This window comes from Nothobranchius furzeri, chromosome 1, assembly GCF_043380555.1.
Source record: "Nothobranchius furzeri strain GRZ-AD chromosome 1, NfurGRZ-RIMD1, whole genome shotgun sequence".
Classification (NCBI taxonomy): domain Eukaryota; kingdom Metazoa; phylum Chordata; class Actinopteri; order Cyprinodontiformes; family Nothobranchiidae; genus Nothobranchius; species Nothobranchius furzeri.
This window is the reverse complement of record NC_091741.1, coordinates 90,405,202-90,420,461: the sequence shown is the minus strand read 5'-3', so window position 1 is coordinate 90,420,461 and position 15,260 is coordinate 90,405,202. Positions and strand designations below refer to the sequence as shown.

Sequence of the window (15,260 nt, the reverse complement as noted above, 5' to 3'; positions counted from 1 at the left end):
TATATGGCCTTTAGACTAGTATCACTATGGAAACCAAAGGCCCTGAACGACCTGCAGTGCCCACCCACTTGGACAGCCGTTAATCATCTTCACTCAGATCCTGGCACCGCAGAATTTGGCCAGTGTGTCAAGAAGCAATTATATATACTTAGTGCTCGGGCATCAGATCTCCTCCCTCCTCCTCTTTCCTCGCTCTCTCGCACTCTTAATATAATCATAGAGCAGTCAGTTTAAAAGCCCTCTGTTCATTTCAGTCTATGGGGGGGGGCACGGGGGGCACAATGCAGATGGGAAAAAAAAAGTTTAAAAAGAAAGAGGATATTCTATTCTGCGGGCCATTATAATCAGAATACTCTTTACATATAAATCATGTTCAGCCATTTACTCATTTTACCAGCCTCCTCAGCTGACTGGCATACTAAATTACACCAGCTGGCCCATTGCATTCGCTGCGCATATTGGGCTGGTGCGAATCATGGAGACTAATGTGAGCTGACTAGAGGGAGATTATGTTCCGCTGCTAACAGCTAAAACATGAATAACACCATCCACAAACCTGCAGTGTTCCCCATTACATTAGGTCTGATCAACTATTTGAAAGCGAATGAGTTGGGTGGCAGCATGGAGAGACAGAAATGTGGTGGACAGACACAATAACACAGCCATTCACTCTAGGGTTCTGGCTGCAACTATGTTTCACTGAAACCACTGAAACCGGCCATTTCTACTATAAAGGAACGGTAAAGTTAAAGGCTTGAAGAGGATTGCACTATTTCAACAAGGTCCTACAGATGACTCAGTTGTGGTAATATTGGATGCTTTTGAATTAGGCAGATGTGGAAACTGGTAGTCCCACCAAAGATCTATGTGTTTGCAGAAGGAAGTGATTTGGTATCACTTGGTTGATGGCCAATCATACACACCTTTCTCCATCAGCAACAAAAATGATGGATGACACCAATGTTGGACTAGATATTGTAAATTTTAGGTTAATTTTTGTAGAATGGTTTAATCAGCATATCAAAGTGCACTCATGCAGGAAGTCATCACAACACCTTACATTCATCAATGTCCCCGCTGAGCCAAAAAAGAGGTTCCAGCAGAAGCAAAAAGGACCTGATAAATGTAGTTACTGGAAATGGCCACATTTCCAGCAGTGAGAACAAAAACCCCAAAAAGCACAACGTCTTCAAGTGGTAACAAGGACTGTCAATTGATCCCCTGTGATTCAAAAGTACCATAATTTACGGACTTTAGAGCGCACCTCAATATAAGCCGCATCGGGCTATAAACCGCAGATATCTACTGAATTGAAAACGTAGTTTAACTGTCAGTGTCGCTCTCCGTGTTGCTGTCATCATCCCGGGGTAAAGCGGTGAATACAAGCAGCACCGTTTTACGGTGAAAAAATCCTCCCGGGTGCTTTCTGTAGCACTCCTTTCCAGCATCCATCCTTTTAAAGCCGGGCACCTCATTATAAGCCGCGTTCAAAGCATGGGAAAAAGTAGCAGCTTATAGTTCGGAAAATATGGTACCTATTTTTACATACAGATATTTTTTTTCTGGACTCAGCATCACCTTCTCAGTGGCCTAGTGGTGTCCACCCTGGGACTGAGAGATCGGGCTTTAAATCTTGGTTGGGTCATACCAAAGACTTGAAAAGTAGGACCCAATGCCTCCCTGCTTGACACTCAGCTTTAAGGGGTTAGTTTGGGGGGTTAAACCACCAAATAGTTCCTGAGTGCAGCCACTGCTGCAACTCCCCACTCCCCATGGGAATAGGTCAAATACGAAGATGCAATTTCACCAGTGTGTGGTGATGACTGATGGGACTTTAACTTTAAAGTAACAGATGAAGAAATCAGAGAATTCGTTTGATATTTTTTTACTTGTTTAAAATTTGGCTTCAATGTGATTCTTGTTTGGGTCTACATACACAATAAAATGAGTGTGGCAACATGACAAAAGAAAACAGCGAATGAAAAATCTTAGTTTTGGCTGAGAATACCTGGTTTCACGCTGCCAGCTGCACATTGATACTGTGATAAGGCATCAGTAACAAAAAGGCAACAAAACAAGACTTAATCACACTGAAGCTAATAGTCCTCCATATCATTCCGCTGACACACCCGGTGAGGGCCATCGCGCTTTGGTATTATTTACTGCAGATGTAAATGTATCCAGAGCCATTTTAGCCGGGCTAGCTGTGCATTAGTGATGTAGAGTAGTGTTAGGCTCTGAGCGCTTGATGACAGGCTGTTAGACAGCTTCAATCCATTGGGCTCCTTTTACCAAGGTCCACTTTTGCAATCTGCCACTCTCAACCACAACAGCCATTCATCCAGAAAAGGACACAGGCGTTTTTGACATGTTTGGTGCTAAGTGAACTGAATTTGTCTGAGTTTCACTGTATAGCACATTATCACATTTAGCAAAGAGTTGTGCACCAGGAGTAAAGGTTGAAGGGGAGAGTTGCTCGAGTGCTTTGAGATGACTTGAGACCATCAGAGTGGAATAACGAGTTTGACTGAGCCTGTTAAGGACTAATTAGCATTGAATAAATCTGCCCTTCTTGACTCACGTTAAATAATTAACAGAATGCAAAGAGGAGGAGCAGAAGCACCAAAGAAATTGTCATCTTTGAAAACAATTTCTTTTTGAATCACTGGTGCACAAACTAATTTGTGCATCCTTGTTAAAAGAATGGCACACTGATTGAGGTGCAGATCATCAGATACATGAGAAGATGAAAAGTCTTCACATGAGACAGATCTAATTTATATATATATATATATATATATATTGTTACGATCCTTGGTTTCATGCCTCTAGAAAAGTCTCTGTACTTAGTTTTGTTTTGTTATTCGTCTGAGGCCCTGTCCACACGTAGCCGGGGATCTGCCAAAACGTAGATATTTTTCTACGTTTTGGCCTGTCATCCACACGAAAACTGATCTTTTTTAAAACTCTGGCCAAAGTGAAGATCTGCGTTTTCTCCGTTTTGGGTGTCTGCATGTGGACAGACAGAACCGGAGTTTTAAGGTCCGCAACGTCACTTTCCGCGACAAAAAAAAATATGCTGACATCACGTGTGCGACTTGTGTTTACACTAGCTGACAGCATGGATGCCCTCAGAGCTGCGCTCGCTTTATCAATTGTCCAAGAGCTTTTTGCTTGTTTGTTTTTGCAAGCGGAATTACTGCTCCTTGCGGAAGACCACAGACGAAGGACGAGGTTAAGAACGGGGGAAGTACTGCCGCCTACAGGTCTGGCATGTCCTTAACAACGTATTTATCCGGGTACGTGTGGACAGTTTTTTGTTTTAAAACGAGGTGGTGTGAATGCAAGTTTTTGGAAGGACGGATATTCGTTTTTTTTTAAATCCGGCTACATGTGGACTAGGCCTGAGTGTACAGCCCAGCTCTCCATATTCTTCAGCCTGCAGCCCAGGGGATTCAATTGGCTTTGTTCCTGGTTCCACTGCCCATCACCTGGGATCAGATGGGAATCATCCAACAATCACCTGGGACCAGCTGGGAGTCATCCAGCAATCAGCTGCTGGGTGGCATATAAGAGACTTCCTGATCCTGATGGGGAGCAGCTGATGGTGTGCTGTTTCCCCCACTTGGTCACCTTTGTTGGAACTTAGTGCTGTTAAACTACTGTGGAGGATTACTAGTGAGATATTGTTGTTTAGACCTAAAGGTGGTTTGTGTAGAGTTAAAGCTCCTCTGGTTGGATTTAGGGATAGCAAATGCTATTGCCCTCTTTCAGTGGATGTCCTTCTGAGCCTGTGTTTTTTGTCTGGTATATTCACAGCTATAAGAGTGTTAAGTTAGTATTGTGAATGCCCTGTTTGTTTGGTAAGGTTTTTCTCTGTTAGTATTCATCTGTAAATTGTAAGTTTATTTATCTGCTGTTTTTCTTTATTAAATGCATGTACTCCCATTCCATCTGGTCACGGGTTTATGTTACCTCCTTACCTTCCCAGCATAGCCAGGACGTAATATATATATATATATATATATATATATATATATATATATATATATATATATAAATATAAATTCAGGGATAATGAATTATTTGCATGTTTTGCCTTGAAATCAAGCTGGAGCTTACCTTATGAGGACAGATGGGTGGTGGGGAGTTGAAAGACTTCTCTGGTGTCTGGCTTGGGTTCTGCAAGAAAAACACATTATTAGGAACATTGTTTTGTTTTATGTCCCCACAAATCTTTACCAGGATAAGTTTCAGCTTATTTTGTGGTTACTGCAGTATTTGTTAAGTTATGGGTTAAGTGACTCTTTTTGCCTCCCAATAATCTTAGACGAGCTGCTTTTGATGACAATTTAAATCTTTATCTTTGCAACATCATCTTACCGAGGATCATGTGAGCCGAATAATACGAGGATAACTTGAAGTGTGAACTGGGACCACTCTATCTCCACGTGACCCATGCACCATCCCAGAGATAAGCATAATGCTTTCTTTCTTGTTGATTCAATTCCCAGTACCTCTCATTTCCATCCCTATGTGGGGATTATAAATCCTTTGTCAGATGATTTCACCGAACATATGTTCAGACGGTTGCACATACGCCCGATCGCAGTTTTTGAGGTTAAATGATTATCACATTGTTAATACACCAATACATCATTCAGACACAAGAAAACACCATTAAAAAGCAGGCACAAGGTAAGTCAACAAGCCAACAGATGGTCCTGCTGCTTGTGGTTATGCAAAGATCCAAAGTATTTGCATACTCACAAAGCTATCGTAAGGGGGAGGGGGGGACAACAACAAAAAGCCATCTTGAACTGACCTGAGAGAGAAAGAAAAAGAGCAATAGGGAAGGCAAACGCAGCAGGGAAGTGGATGGGCTTTGGAAATGTCTTTGGGAATCTACTAAGGGTCTGCCTCCTGGGAAGGTCCTGTTGATTTTCGAGCAGGAGCTTTCAGTTATGTCCTCATATCCAATTATGTGCCTGTGGTATGTCTGATGCTCTGTGACACTATTAATGGCTGCCTTATGGTATCACCGGGACAGATGAGACACTCAACTCTCCAGACTCTTAACATCTATATTTCATTGCAACGTAGGAGGAGAACACCTCACCGGCCCGAGAAGTGGAAAGAGGAAGGACGGAGAAAAAAAACAGTCAGGCTTTCACTGTAGCGTAAACACTAAGTCATGAAATATAAATGAATAAATGGGCCTTGCTGTGGGATGGTGGAATTAGTAAAACAAAATTTTCCCTGCAGATTGAGCATATAGCTCATACCATGATATCTTAACAGATGTGACAAGCAACAGCAAATGATTTTCTTTGGGGGTTTCAAGCTGGAAATGGAATTTGCATGTTTCTCTAAGGTTTATATTTTTTCTGAGTGGGAAACTGATTGGCCCCGGCTTTGTATTTTGCTTCCAATATCACAACTTTTACATAGTTAACTTCATTGTTTATATAAGTTAAGAATGTTCAGTTATCTCTGTGATGACCCAGGGATTTCTCAGTGCACGGGTAGATCTATACTGCACCATCACTGGAGAGTTTAGGAAGGAGCTAAAAACAACAAACCAGTGTCTAAGGTTAGCTATTGCAAACTACACCAGTGTTCCATATTTTATAAACTCGAAAGTGTTAACTTTTTATGAATACTTTTAGCTGAAGTCTGATTTTCAAGAAAGCAAAAAGCAGAGCTTACTTCAAATACTAACTATTTTACTGGCAGGCCAGACGCTCAGTTGGGCACATTTTGTCCTGGTTTCCCATTTCTTAACAGTTGCTGAGCTAAACTTTATAAAGTTTTACGAATCTGAAAATAAAGTTCCTAAAATACAAAATTTCAAACGATAACGAGGATCTAACCAAAACAACCATTCCGACACAATAGGACCCAATGACATCAACAACTTATCGGCGGGTAGGGATGGGGGGTATTAATGGATAGTTTCTGCTCATTAAGCAACAACAGACAGCTACAGTTTATAAGCTTGACCCTCTCATATTCCAGTCAGAATTGACAAAGCTCCTGATGAGAAATAGAATATCTTCAAGAAACCAAAGAAGTCCAGTTGCCTTCATTCAAACCCCTTTGGATACAGGGGATATTTGGTTAATAATTGAAAAACAGTATTATCTTAAATTATAATAATAAAAATGATAAATGTGTATCATTTCTAAATTTACACTATTATTATATCACATTATAATATGATGCTCCAAAATATTAAAGCTTTTATTCGTCTTTCGTGGTGTTAAATGTCTGTGGTGTTTTCTCTGGTAGTGCATATTGCCTGCCGCCTGTCATGCTTGAGTTCTCACCTTTTTTTTTGGTATGATTTATTTATAGTTTTTGAACCATTTTACGTAACCATATAGCAAAAGAAAATCTAACTAAAGGAAATATGTGCTTCAAAGTAATAAGTACAAATAGTATCATGGTTAGAGTTGGTAAAGTATGGCTTTTTGTCACATACATAAAAGTCATAAACAACATACAGGTGTCAAAGGGTCACATCCAAATTTTCAGATATTTTACAAAAGCCAGTGTCCAAACATCTAAGAGAGTACTTAATCTTTTCCAACTTTATAAAATAAAGAATGTCTTTATTCCACTGTGAGTGGGTGGAGGGATGGGGGTCCTTTCAATGCATTAAGATGACTCTTCTGGCCAGTAGTGTAAAAAATGCAACCAAATCAGCAAAGTGAGATAGAAAACCCCAGTCTGAGGGCAGGGTACCCAACAAGACAGGTAAGGGAGATAGCAAGATTTTTACAGCTGAGATGGCTGAATTGAGTTAAAGGGATACTATGCAATTTTTCCATATTTTTAAATAATTTTCTTGAGCTGGATCAATAATGCAGCCCCCATCGCCCCCTGTAGCCAGGACGTTCCACTTGCAACTTCAGACTGGGGGGCTGCTCTGTTGTGATGAATCACTCCTGTAGACACTAAGGAAGGCTAGGGATACATATCAGCTGTTTAAGGTAATGAAAAAAAAGCACAGCATTTTGCATTGCTTCTGGTTCTACAAACAGACACTAAGGGGTGCTTAAAGCAGCACCCCTATTGATTAAATAGGGTCATAGTCAAAAACATATGTGTAAGGTTGGCTGGACCACGATTACACATTAAACAATTAGGATCTGTACCAAGGAAGGTCTGAGTCAGCCTGCTTCTAGACCAGTGCACCTATATGTACCACCTTACGTTGGAGGATGCCGTGCGTAGCTCTGATTCATGAAAAATGGGTATTTTGAAAAATAAATCACCATTGATCACTGCTTATATCTACCCCAATTTCCAGAAAACAAGTGGTACAAAGGTGGTCTATTGTTAAAGTGGACCATACATAAATAGGTTAGAAATGCTTGAAACAGGACTTTTCTTGGAAGGCTTACTTGTCATACTGTACTGATCAGGGTTTTTTTTCAGGTGCATTGGAAGAAACTAAGGCCTAGTCCACACGTAGCCGGGTTTTTTTTTAAACGAATATCCGCCCCTCCAAAAACTTGCATCCACACCACCTCGTTTTAAAAAGAAACTCTGTCCACACGTACCCGGATAAATACGTTGTTAAGGACATGCCAGGCCTGTAGGCGGCAGTACTTCCCCCGTTCTTAACTCGTCCTTCGTCTGTGGTCTTCCACAAGGAGCAGTAATTCCGCTTGCAAAAACAAACAAGTAAAAAGCGCTTGGACAATTGATAAAGCGAGCACAGCTCTGAGGGCATCCATGCTGTCGGCTAGTGTAAACACAAGCCGCACACGTGATGTCAGCATTTTCTTGTCGCGGAAAGTGACGTTGCAGTCCTTAAAACTCTGGTTTTGTCTGTCCACACACAGACACCCAAAACGGAGAAAATGCAGATCTTCACTTTGGCCGGAGTTTTTAAAAAGATCTGTTTTCGTGTGAAAAAACTCAGTTTTCGTGTGGATGACAGGCCAAAACGTAGAAAAATATCTACGTTTTGGCAGATCCCGGCTACGTGTGGACAGGGCCTAAGAAATGCCTGGTAATAAAGTCCCTAGCCTGAATATTTCTAATAAAGTGTGAACTAGGTAGGCTGAACTTAAAAGATAGTTGGGCGAATGAGGCCAGGGCACCGTATATGAAAAAGTCTTTCACTGATACCAGCGATCATGTTCGTCTGTAAGTGATGCAGGGAAAAAGCGTAAATGGTGAGTGTAAGGGTCTACCTTGGATCTTAGCATGTTTAATAAGTTGGGACCAGATTTTACAGCAGTTCTTAACGATGACATTCTTTAAGATGCTGAGGGTCGATTTGAAGGGGAGCATGAAATGGAGAATGTAGAGAGGCAGAAATACAGGAGGCTTCCTCCATTGATATTTTCTTCACCTTTTGCGGGAAAATGATGGAAATAAAGTTTTTTTTTGTCAAAACATGGAAATAATATTATGCACAATCTGACAGCACTAGTGGGTTGTTGTGGGTGACTTTCGGCTATCGTGACAAATATCTGTCAAAGTGACTGAGTAATAGCAATTTTGTGTTTCCTAAATTCACATAGCAGTGATCTTTCATGGCGGTTAAAATGAAGAGTCGGAGTACCCGGCCCGGAGGGTTACCGGGGTCCCACCCTGGAGCCAGGCCTGGGGTTGGGGCCCGTGAGCGAGCGCCTGGTGGCCGGGCTTTCGCCCATGGGGCCCGGCCGGGCCCAGCCCGAACCGGATACATGGGCTCGTCCAACTGTGGACCCACCACCCGCAGGAGGAACATGAAGGGTCCGGTGCAATGCGAATCGGGTGGCAGACCAAGGCGGGAGCCTTGGCGGTCCAATCCCCGGACGAGAAAACTAGTTTTTGGGACATGGAACATCACCTCGCTGGCAGGGAAGGAGCCGGAGCTTGTGGCAGAGGTTGAGCGGTACCGGCTAGATATAGTCGGACTCACCTCGACACATTGCATTGGCTCTGGAACCCGAGACCTGGAGAGGGGATGGACACTCTACTTTGCTGGAGTTGCTCCGGGTGAGAGGCGGAGGGCTGGGGTTGGCTTTTTGTTAGCCCCGAGACTCTCTGCCTGTGTGTTGGGGTTTACCCCGGGGGACAAGAGGGTAGCTTCCTTGCGCCTTCGGGTCGGGGAACGGGTCCTGACTGTTGTTTGTGCTTATGGGCCAAATATCAGTTCAAAGTACCCACCCTTTTTGGAGTCCCTGGGACGAGTGCTAGATAGTGCTCCATCAGGGGACTCCATTGTCCTGCTGGGGGACTTCAATGCTCACGTGGGCAATGCTTGACCTGGAGGGGTGTGATTGGGAGGAACGGCCCACCTAATCTGAACTCGAGCGGTGTTTTGTTATTGGACTTCTGTGCAAGCCGCAGTTTGGCCATAACGAACACCATGTTCGAACATAAGGATGCCCACCGGTACACTTGGTACCAGGGCAGCCTAGGTCACAGGTCGATGATAGATTTTGTAGTCGTATCATCAGACCTGCGGCCGTATGTTTTGGACACCCGAGTGAAGAGAGGGGCGGAGCTGTCAACTGATCACCACCTGGTGGTGAGTTGGATCAGATGGCAAGGGAACATGCCGCGTAGACCTGGCAGACCCAAATGCATAGTGAGGGTCTGCTGGGAACACCTGGCAGAAGAACCTGTCAAGACGGTCTTCAACTCCCACCTCCGGCAGATCTTTGACCACGTCCCGAGAGCAGTGGGGGACATTGAGTCCGAGTGGGCCTTGTTCCACTCTGCGATTGTCGAGGCGGCTGTTGCTAGCTGTGGTCGTAAGGTGGCCGGTGCCAGTCGTGGTGGCAACCCCCGTACCCGCTGGTGGACACCAGAGGTTCGGGGAGCCGTCAGGCTGAAGAAGGAGGCCTACAGGGCGTGGCTGGTCTGTGGGTCTCCAGAGGCAGCAGACAGGTACCGGATAGCCAAGCGGAGTGCAGCAGTGGCAGTTGCCGAGGCAAAATCTCGGGCGTGGGAGGAGTTTGGTGAGGCCATGGAGAAAGACTATCGATCGGCTCCAAAGAGGTTCTGGCAAACTGTCCGGCGCCTCAGGAGAGGAAGGCAGCAACTCGCTCACACTGTTTACAGTGGGGATGGGGAGCTGCTGACGTCAACTGAGGCTATAGTCGGACGGTGGAAGGAATACTTTGAGGAGCTCCTCAATCCCACCAATGCGCATTCCGAGGAGGAACCAGAGCTGGGAGACCTGGGGATGGACTGTCCGATCTCGGGGGCAGAAGTTGCTGAGGTAGTAAAACAACTACACAGCGGCGGAGCCCCGGGGGCGGATGAGGTTCGTCCTGGGTATCTCAAGGCTATGGATGTTGTAGGGCTGTCATGGTTGACACGTCTCTACAACATTGCGTGGTCATCGGGGGCAGTTCCTAGGGAGTGGCAGACCGGGGTGGTGGTCCCCATCTTTAAGAAGGGTGACCTGAGGGTGTGTTCCAACTATAGGGGGATCACACTCCTCAGCCTCCCTGGAAAGGTCTACTCCAAGGTACTGGAGAGGAGGGTCCGATCGATAGTTGAATCTCAGATAGAGGAGGAGCAATGTGGTTTTCATCCTGGCCGTGGAACTGTGGACCAGCTCTATACCCTTGCAAGGGTGATGGAGGGGGCATGGGAGTTTGCCCAACCAATCCACATGTGCTTTGTGGATTTGGAGAAGGCTTATGACCGTGTCCCCAGGGGCACCCTGTGGGGGACGCTCCAGGAGTATGGGGTGGGTGGCTTTCTGTTAAGGGCCATTCAGTCCCTTTACCAGAGGAGCGTGAGTTTGGTCCGCATAGCCGGTAGTAAGTCGGACCTGTTCCCAGTGAGGGTTGGACTCCGCCAGGGCTGCCCTTTGTCACCGGTTCTGTTCATCACTTTTATGGACAGAATTTCTAGACGCAGCCGTGGTGTGGAGTGTGTCGAGTTTGGTGGCAGGAGAATCTCGTCTCTGCTTTTTGCGGATGATGTGGTCCTCCTAGCTTCATCCAGCTCTGACCTTCAGCTCTTGCTGGGTAGGTTCGCGGCCGAATGTGAAGCGGCTGGGATGAGGATCAGCACCTCCAAATCTGAGACCATGGTTCTCGACCGGAAAAGGGTGGCTTGCCACCTCCGGGTCGGGGGAGAGGTCCTACCTCAAGTGGAGGAGTTTAAGTATCTCGGGGTCTTGTTCACGAGTGGGGTAGGAGGGATCGGGAGATCGACAGGCGGATTGGTTCGGCGTCTGCAGTGATGCGGACGCTGAGCCGATCTGTCGTGGGGAAGAGGGAGCTGAGCCAGAAAGCCAGGCTCTCAATTTACCGGTCGATCTACGTCCCAATCCTCACCTATGGTCATGAGCTTTGGGTAATGACCGAAAGAACGAGATCGCGGATACAAGCGGCCGAAATGAGTTTCCTCCGTAGGGTGGCTGGGCTCAGCCTTCGGGATAGGGTGAGGAGCTCGGACATTCGGGAGTGACTCGGAGTAGAACCGCTGCTCCTCCGGATCGAAAGGAGCCAGTTGAGGTGGTTTGGGCATCTGGTCAGGATGCCTCCTGGACGCCTCCCCGGGGAGGTGTTTCGGGCATGTCCTGCCGGCAGAAGGCCCCCGGGTCGACCCAGGACACGTTGGAGAGGTTACATCTCCAATCTGGTCCGGGAACGCCTTGGGGTCCTGCCGGAGGAGCTGGTGGACAAGGCCGGGGAGAGGACGGCCTGGAGCTCCCTAGTTGGGATGCTGCCCCCGCGACCCGGACCCGGATAAGCGGAGGAAGACGACGACGACGACATAGCAGTGGCAGCCTTCTTGAATTAAGTTAGCTCCAAAATGCAATCAATTGTAGATGTTCGTTCCCTCTGAAGGTGGTGTATGAGATGTTTAGGTAACAAACACAGTCAAAACTTACCATTCAATGCCTTTAAATAAAGGAGATTACTTAAATAAGGCTAATCAAAGACAAGTGAAATTCTTATCCTTCTTTGATAGTTTCAGCTTAAAGGAAATTACCAAAATCCTCCTTTTAGCCACAGAACAATCATTATTTTATGAGGAGAGGATGTTTCATTTGAATCTTTGAGTTGAGCAAAATATCACTTTTTTATCAACGCCACTTTCCTTTGTCACACAACCCTTGTGTAAGTCACACATGCAGACAGTAATTATTAATCATTAGGATTTCATCAGTGGAGAAACCATGCAGCTTTGGTGAGAAACAGCTCATAGCTCATCTCCATGTTTTACGCAAGAGACAAAGAAGATTGTCAAAGAAGATGATGTGTTCTGAGGAAAGAAAGCACACACACACACACACACACACACACACACTCAAGAAAAGCAGCTGTCATTTTTCAACTTTGGTCAGGGACATTTTGCATCTGATAAAGAAATGCTATTGACAAAGCTCGCAACACAGGGCTTTTGATTACACCGCATATTGATGTTTTTGTATTTTCAGAGTGCTCCGGGTGGTTGCTGTAATTTGATGAGGCCCAGAGAGCACATTTCTAAGATATATAGCAAAACTTGCTTTCTGAGGAAGTGGAGAGATCCCTGAAACATGATGTTTTTTGTGTCTGATTTCTATGAGACATGCTGATTTAGTAACAAAAAGTCATTTTTGCTTTTTACAAATCCAATACTCTCACTCAGAAGCCACCACAATGCAGAAAATGCAGTGATGTTGATTTTCTACCATGCAATGCACATTTATATATCAGTGTAATGCATAACCTTGCTCGAGCTGTGCTTCTGTCTGCCTCTATGTGCCAGATGTAGCACATAGCAGTCTAGTCACATTCATTACTTCCCCAAGAAGCCCCCACAAAAAGAGAAACAAGAGCACTATTCAGCGCTGAGTGGACAGGGACTCGTGGCACATTTGTGTTTCTAACCCTCTCAGCTCAGCCTCCATTTTCAGCAGATACAAGGAGGCTTTATACTGTCATCTTCCTCATCCTTCCTCTAAAATACCAACTTACCAAACTGCATTCTAGCCACCCCAACACTGTCCTTTACCCCCCTCTGTTCACGCCACCCAATAAAATACAGTTCCCTGACTAGGATTAAAGGAGCAATGCAGTTCAAGGATTATCAAATGCCTTTGATCATGTGACTGCCATGTTTTTGATCTACAGAACATAGCACCAAATATATTCCCTTTTTCTTGCCTTCTGCCTCCTCGCCTCTCCATGGATTTCCCCCTTGCTTGCAGATTCTCCGCAAAGTAAGAATCGTTCTTGACAGACAGTGAAAGAGAAGACTGTAACAAGCAACCCAAAAAATAAAAATAAAATAAAGAAAGAAAAACACACATATGTTTTTGTGATGTGATGAAGGAGATCACGCCTACAGGCAGGATGAGAATACTAGGTGGCAAAGTTTGAAACGGATGAGTGTTTATGTGGTTCTGGAGTCCTAAAATACATTTTCTCTCATTTCACAGCTAATGTTTAATGTCGTCCATGTTTAGAGCCATTGGCCCTGCTGATTGGAGTTTAAAGAAAAGGAACCCCCACAGCTGATTATTTGCCTTTCAAACAGAAAGTTGTTCAGTTGCTTTTATCCCCGCTGCAGCTGCACCCTGCTGCTGTTCATTAGCCATTCCAGACCTCTGGGGTATATTACAATGTGGATGCATTATTGTTATTATTTGGTGGCTGAGTTGGACATGCAATCAAAACAGGCAAGCAATAAGTGCAAAACTTAAAAAAATGAAACGTGTAATTGCAAGCCAGCCGGGGATCCGTGGCTCATATTTAGCAGACATAAAACACACAGAACAAGCATGTTCGTCATAGTCATTACACAATCACCTCACATTAACGTCATTGCACAGACAAAAAAAAAGAAAAGAAAAAAAATCTAGCATATCAAACCAATTATTTTGACATGACTTCAAGCAAGTCAACATTTCAATGTGAATGGCAGCGGAACCTCGAATCATTTTGAAGGCGTGGTTTCAGGCAAAATAAAGTAAAACAATATAAAGCCCATCAAAAAATGATTGAATATCATTTTAATGGGTAGATCCCTACAAGGCTTTCATACTGTCTACCTGCCATGTTATTAGATAGACCATGTCAGTCAACCCCAGGAACACAAAATCAACATACAGACGGGCTGACAAGACGTAAGCACACCGCCTTCCATCTTTCTCCCATCCTGGCATGTTTATCTAGTCTTCCATGTGAGCTTAGTGCAGCACTGTGAATATGCATACAGAATGATGAAGGTTCAGAAACCGGTGCCTGAAGGAAGCTGCGCATATAGCACACGTTCTTTGAAACTCTGCCAGGGTGGGCCTCATTTGCAAAGCAATTTGACAACAAAAGTAAAATACTCTGCAACCTCAAACCCAATTCGGGAGCTGCTGAGAGAGGGGATTCAAGAGGTTTGCATCTGGTGTCCTGTGTGTGTGTGTGTGTGTGTGTGTGCTTCTGACATGGCTTATTTGCAGACCTTGCACTGCACCGGTGCAATGTCATGACAGATTTGGCAAGGTAAGGAGGGCCTAATTTGCATCATAGGGAGTCCTAGGAATACAGAAGTTTCATTTGACCAAGCCTACAGAAATAATGTAAATAATACGAAAAGAGAATAAGTAGCATTTGATTAAACCCATAGTTTCATGTGTAAATAAGATTTAGATATGATTTACCCTCAGGCAGACAAAGAACCATTCCCTGTCTTTGTTTACTTGTTTTTGTTGGGGTTTTTTTTTGTCCTATGTGTTGTTGAACAGCCTCTGGTACTAGGGATTGATTTTAAAATTGTAACATTTGTGTGGATTAACTTGAGCAGGATTTTGTTTCATGGGGATTTCAGCTTTTATTTTTCTTTCAGCAATCTACAAAACATCAAGCAAGCTTAATTTTGTTTATAGAATCTATCTGCTAGAGGTTGTTTTAGTCAGTTTTGCCAACCTGTTCAAAAGAAAAGATGATGTTACTAGCTGCTACGGTCTTAAAAGAAGAAAATGCCATATCCAGTCACTGTACATGTCATTTATGGCAACTGATGCGTCATGAAAGGCTTCTGTCTCATTATTTACTGGCTGTAATAACAGAAAGCGATGAGAAATCTTTGGCTTTAAATATAAAATGTGTGCAAACCCAATAAGTATTGTTAAGATGCCTTGATGAAAAGAGACAGTGATACATACCGAGGCCAGGAGACTAGAGACCACATGCTGCACAGCTTCCTAATACTGTCGTATTTTGGGTGACTTTCTAAGATAACTTCTTTGGCATTGTCTGGACCAAAGAGCCTTGCTTAATTTAAGAGTCTTTGGGATCCGGATCAGA

At 44.4% G+C, this 15,260-nt stretch overlaps 1 protein-coding gene across 1 annotated transcript in view; it reads right to left on the bottom strand.

Annotated features, from left to right (window-relative positions):
* pcdh11 (protocadherin 11) overlaps nt 1-15,260 on the bottom strand; it is a 199,194-nt gene that overhangs the window by 129,371 nt on the left and 54,563 nt on the right. The window contains exon 4 of the mRNA XM_015946579.3: nt 4,123-4,182. Within this exon, the coding sequence (XP_015802065.1) occupies nt 4,123-4,182 (60 nt within the window). The remainder of the gene's footprint in view (nt 1-4,122; nt 4,183-15,260) is intronic.